The sequence below is a fragment of the Arachis duranensis genome, chromosome 2 (genome assembly GCF_000817695.3).
Source record: "Arachis duranensis cultivar V14167 chromosome 2, aradu.V14167.gnm2.J7QH, whole genome shotgun sequence".
Lineage (NCBI taxonomy): Eukaryota > Viridiplantae > Streptophyta > Magnoliopsida > Fabales > Fabaceae > Arachis > Arachis duranensis.
In genome coordinates, this window is record NC_029773.3 from 85,657,737 (window position 1) to 85,663,588 (window position 5,852).

The 5,852-nt window shown below is 28.3% G+C and overlaps 1 protein-coding gene across 1 annotated transcript; it reads right to left on the reverse strand.

The window, feature by feature from the left end:
- Positions 1–3,314: 3,314 nt before the first annotated feature.
- On the reverse strand, positions 3,315–5,553 carry LOC107475710 (cytochrome P450 83B1-like). The gene is made up of 2 exons (XM_016095359.3): positions 4,645–5,553; positions 3,315–3,972 (listed from the first exon to the last, which is right to left on the reverse strand). The coding sequence occupies exons 1-2, from the start codon at positions 5,551–5,553 to the stop codon at positions 3,358–3,360; spliced, it is 1,524 nt and encodes a 507-aa protein (XP_015950845.1). The 3' UTR covers positions 3,315–3,357.
- Between the last annotated feature and the right edge of the window lie 299 nt (positions 5,554–5,852).

Below are 5,852 nucleotides of genomic sequence, written 5' to 3' on the forward strand. Positions count from 1 at the left end.
AGTGTTTAATAGCGGCAATTATCCTTCATAGAAGAGATCGATGGAAATGGCGTTTAATGGCAAGAACAAGTTTAGATTCGTTGACGGCACAATTCCGCCACCTGAGGAAGGTGCGTCTCATCCTTTCAAGCTCCACTGGCATCGTCTGAACCACATCGTCAGCACCTGGATTTTCAATTCTATTTGCAAGGAAATCGCATCGAGCTTGATCTTTGCTGGTTTTGCTCATGAGATTTGGACAGATCTAGGTCATCGATTTCAGTAAAAGAACGGTCCTCGAATATACGAATTTTGAAAATATTTAATCAATCTGAAACAAAATTCTCTCTCCGCCTCTCAATTTTTTACTAAGCTAAAGTGTGTATGGAAAAAATTATGTCATTTTTGACCTTCAGTACGCTATAATTATGGTGGTGTTTGTGAATTTTTAACTCATGTTAATGAAAAATATGTTTTCGTATTTTTTATGGGATTGAATGATATGTACCATTAAATTCGGAGCCAAATTTTATTGATAAAGTTTTTGTCTAGTATCTCCGAAATTTTCTCACTAATCATTCAATAGGAGATAGGCAACGAAAATTTACTCTTACTCCTTTAATAAACAATGAGACACAGTTGACTTTTGCCGTGAAAAATATACAGTATAACTTTAAGATTCGACAAAAAAAAAAAAATAATAAATCACTCTGTGCTCATTGTGGTTTACTTGACTACACCAAAAACAAATGTTACAAGTTATATGATTATTGACCTAATTACAAATAAAAAGTTCAACCACAATTCAAATCAACCATGTGACACAAGTTAGGACATTTCTCTTCAACTCACTTTTCAACAATATTAATAATTAATATCACTCTTTTCTGCACAAGTTTCATCCATAACCTCTATTATCAATGCTGAAGCTTCAAGCGCAGGAAAAAAATAAACTAGTCTCAATTTTAATTTCTTGGGATCCTGCCTAGTCAAAAAATAAATAAAATTTGGGACCCTGCAACTAAAATTTTTTGCTTCCTTCTTTTCCATTCTTAGGCGCATTACTTCTAGAAAAAAAATTGAGAACCATCTTTTAACTAAAAAAAAATTAAATGTATTTGCCATTTAAATAAGTCTTTAAAATAATATAAAAAATTATAGAGATTGTAAAGTCTAATTCAAAAATAAAAGAGAATAATTATACAATAAAACAATAGAATTGTAATTACATAACTACTCCCTTCTGTTTTTGAACTGAACTTTACCGTCTTTATAAAAATAAATTCTATTTTAATTTTTAGTAGGAGAAAATTAACTTGTCAGAAAATATCTTCCACATGTACCTTGTTGCTACCCGCTATATATTGATTTTTTTTGTATTTAATAACATTCAATATTATTATTAGCTCATGCATGACAATTAAAAGAATTAGCTATAGAATAAGAATATTGCTGGAGGAGGTAGTCCTAAACAAATTAATTAAATTAAATATGAGTTTAACATGCATATAGTAATAAGAAATTAAAGTTACAAAATGATTTTATTATTAGAAAAGTAAAAGCTGCTTCACACATGGTTGAATAATGCCTTTACATACATATATATTTGGCTATTAGCCCCATCAGCATATATCATATTATATGATAATTGAGAGCTGGAAATTTAGGTTCATTGACTTTACGTAAAGTTGATAATTAAGAGCCGTTTAATAATTTGACTAAATTTTTATTTAATGACTATTGACTATCAACTATCAACTTCACTAAAGTGAAGTCAACTGTAACTAAATTTTTACCTAATTAAGAAGTAAGCAACAAAGTAAATGCAACTGTACCACCAACCCTCCCACACAGCACACATGCTAGAAAGATACGGTGTATGTATCTTCGAAAAGTCTTGCACTAATATATTCCACGATTATATCATGAATTACACTACTTCAGAAATGTATCTATCCTATTTACATCCTTTTAGAATAGATAGGTTTCGTATTTGATTTTATGCTATTGTTACGGGGTTTAAAAGGTAGTATTTAATTTATTAAAAAAATAAAAATTAATATTTAATTTAAAAAGTTAAAAATAAGTAATTTTTAAATATTTAAAGTTTGTTATAAAAAGTAAATTAAATAAAAATTAAGTACCAAATAATATAATAATAGACACCATAGAAAAAAAATTAGGGTTGTTAATTTACTTTTTCTCTAGGGATAAAAAAAAGAGGAGTGCTAAGGAGCCAGTAACTTTTGTGATTTGTAGCCATCAATGATGATTTTAATGGTGTGAGATTGATATGAAATTTCATCCAATGACTCATTTTTCTTTGCTGGTTACATGCTAGCCAAAATTTAATAAAATTACTGGTCTCCTAGATTTTTTCTAAAAAAAAATTTGTCCAAACAGAATATCTGTAAGGGCCATAAAAAATTAAATGAAAATTCATAAAATTCTCAAGGAATTGGGATCTGTCCCAAAGGAAAAAAAAAAAAAAACGAAAACAGAGCATAAGTACCCATCCTATGTTTATGGAGACCTGCAAAATTTTTACAAAATATAAAAAAATTAAATATTCTTAATTTATATATGTATATGAATATTTTTGTTAGAAACTTACAATTTAGAAACTAATTCCTTGTCTTCAATCCTTCTTCTAGACTTTTATATAATAAAGTGACATAGATTTTGGGAGATGTAATTCTTTTAAATTATGCTATCTTTTTCAATGAATATGTTGTAGAGTTTTAGTGGATAAGTTGAAATATGTTGAATTGTGCTAAAATGATTTATCTTAAGATTATCGTGATGCTATGTTTGTTTTTTATGTTATTTTTTTTAACTAAAGATATGGAGTTTTGAATTCGCAATTTTTTAAGTAAGCATAAAGATATTATATCATTTGAGTTATAATTCATTAGTATATTTTTTTATGTTAATTTTTTTTCTAAATATAATATTCATAAATACTCATTGTCTTTTTTTTTAATTGGCTTTTGTGCATAAGCAAACTTATTTTATTTTTTGGTGAATGTTATGGAACTTAAAAAGTAGTGTCTATTTATTAAAATAAGATTAAAATTAATATTTAATTAAAGATATAAAAATAAATAATTTTTAAAAAATTAAAACTTACTATAAAAGATAAGTAAAGCAAAATTTAGACACCAATTTATAAACATACCATAAAATTGGCTTTATTTTTTTCTTTAAAAGCGAAAATCACACACTTTATTTAGAGGTATACATGGATACATCATATATCATATGCATTAGATATACTTATCACTAAATACAATTAACAAACTTACCCCAACAACAAGCATTATTCATAATCACACATGCAAAGTCCAAATCTATAATTACAAATCTATAATGTGACTTCTATATGTGGCTCTTTGCAACAAGGCAAAGAGGATTCTTCTTATGTAGAACAAGTCCAGGCAATACTTGAGTATCAATGTCTTCCTTTCTCACTCCCAAAGGCAATTCCCAGTTAAAAGAATATAAAAGATTAGCAAGGACTAGATCAAGTGTTGTAACTGCCATATGCAATCCAGGGCAAATTCTTCTACCCGAACCAAACGGAATCAACTCGAAATCTTGTCCTCGAAAATCAATATCATATTGATTTTCGAGAAACCTTTCAGGATAGAACTCTTCCGGATCCTTCCAAATTTCCGGATCTCTATGTATAGCCCATGCATTTATATAAACTATTGTCTTGGCTGGAATTTCATAGCCATCTATAATGCAATGTTGAGTTGTTTCTCTTGGCACAAGGAGTGGTGCTGGAAGATGCAACCTAAGTACCTCTTTTATAAAAGCCTTAAAATAGGTAAACTTTTGAATATCATCTTCTTCTAAATAATCTTTCTTGATTTCTTGGTTTCTAATTTCTTCTTGAACTTTCTTTAGAACTCTTGGGTTTTTCATTAGGGCAAACATAGCCCAAACAGTTGTAGCTGAAGTAGTGTCTGTTGCCGCTACAAGCATATCCTGTAGAAGGAAATAAAAACACAATATTTTGAGCATTGAATATATAAATAAATCTTCCGTGTATAAATTAATTTTTGAACAATGTTACATTATCAATAAAATTTATTATTTTTGGCCAATACTTTAAACACTAAAATATTAAATTCTAAATTCTAAACTCTAAATTCTAACAGTCTAACAAATAATGTTGGCTCAAAAATGTTAATACAGTGTTAACATGATAACAATTAAAGTCATTAAGATAATACAATTATATTAGGATTTAGATTGATAAAATTTTTATTTTTTAAAAATAATTTATAAAAAATTATATTTTAAAATATCAGTTTTCTAAAAATTATAATATTTATATTTGATAAATCAAATTAAAAATAATTTTTAATAAACACAAATTAAACAATAGCAATTATGTTTGTTCAAATAAATTTAAAAGTTTATTATTATACTATAATAGATATAATTATAAAAATTAAATTTAAAAATTAATTAATGTATGTATAAGATTATATTAAATTTTTTTTTAATAAGTACAAGCTAATTTTAAAAAATATTACATATATTTATATATAAATATATAGTGACTAATTTTAATAACTTGATTTGGATATTTACTTAATATTTTTTAAAAACCATAAAGAAAAAATGATAAGAAGAGAAGGTAAGACTACAAACCATGACCAATGCTTTGATGTGATCATAGGTGATGTCAATGGAAAATGAACCCTCCTTCTTCAATTTAAGCAAGACATCAATCATGTCTTCTTCTCCCTTATCCTTCAAAGTCTTTCTATTGGGATCCATGTGTTCATCAATGACTTCTTGATAGAAACTATCCATCTCCTTAAAAATTCTTTCAAGACGTTTATGCATTCCATTGAGTCTATCAATCCAACCCAAGAAAGGAATATAATCCGAAACAAAGTTAGCAGCCACAACAGCTTGTAACTCATTGAACAAACCATGGAACCTACTCCTCTCAACTCCTTCATTATCATCATACCTTCTCCCAAAAGCACTCCTACATATAATAGTGCTATTAAGAGACACCAACATGTCACTCAAGTTTACAACTTTTGAAGATGATGATGATGAAGCATGAGTAGATATTTTTTCTATCATTTTTTGTATCTCAAAATTTCTTATTGAGGAAAAGCTTGATACACGCCTAGCACTAAGAACATGGGTAACACCAATCTTTCTAACTTCTCTCCAATGATCACCATATTGGGATAACGCAATATCTAAGCCATTGTAGGACAATTTTTGTTGCCCTAGTAACTTAGGCCTTCCGGAGAAAACAATGTCATGGTTTTTTAGTGTCTCTTTGGCTAGTTTTGATGAGGAAACAACAATGGCACGCCTTAACCCTAGTTTAAGGGAGAATATAGGGCCATGTTTCTTAGAGAGTTGAGATAGTTGCTTGTAAAGGATTAAATTATCTAATTGATGAAGGTTCCCTATTATGGGAAGGCCTTTAGGACCAGGTAGTGATTTAAGGGATTTTTTCTTTAGGGTTCGGATGAAAAGAAACACAAACAAGGGAATAATAAGATATAGACTTAGATCAAGTGGTGGCAACATTGTAGCTTATTTTAAGAAGAAACAACCAATGAGGAATATAATAGATATCACTTAAACTAGTTGTGTATTTATAGGGCTCAAATAGGTACGTGGGGAAATTATCTGGGGAACTTGATTGACAATTCAAGATTAACAATTCAAATTCAGTTAGAATGATTATAATGATAAGAAGTAGTTTTATTATTATAAATTAGATAAGGCCCATGTGCGTGTATGTTGTTGTGGAGCACGTAACATTTAACAGTTCTATTTTATTGGAAAAAGTTAATATTGAGGACCATTAATAAAGATCAGTTAAC

Bases quoted from the DNA above. Each gene is read 5' to 3' on its own strand.
- LOC107475710 (XM_016095359.3), bottom strand. From the start codon at position 5,553: ATGTTGCCACCACTTGATCTAAGTCTATATCTTATTATTCCCTTGTTT. The intron at 3,973-4,644 runs GTTTGTAGTCTT...TTCCTTCTACAG, and splicing joins ACATCAAAGCATTGGTCATG to GATATGCTTGTAGCGGCAAC.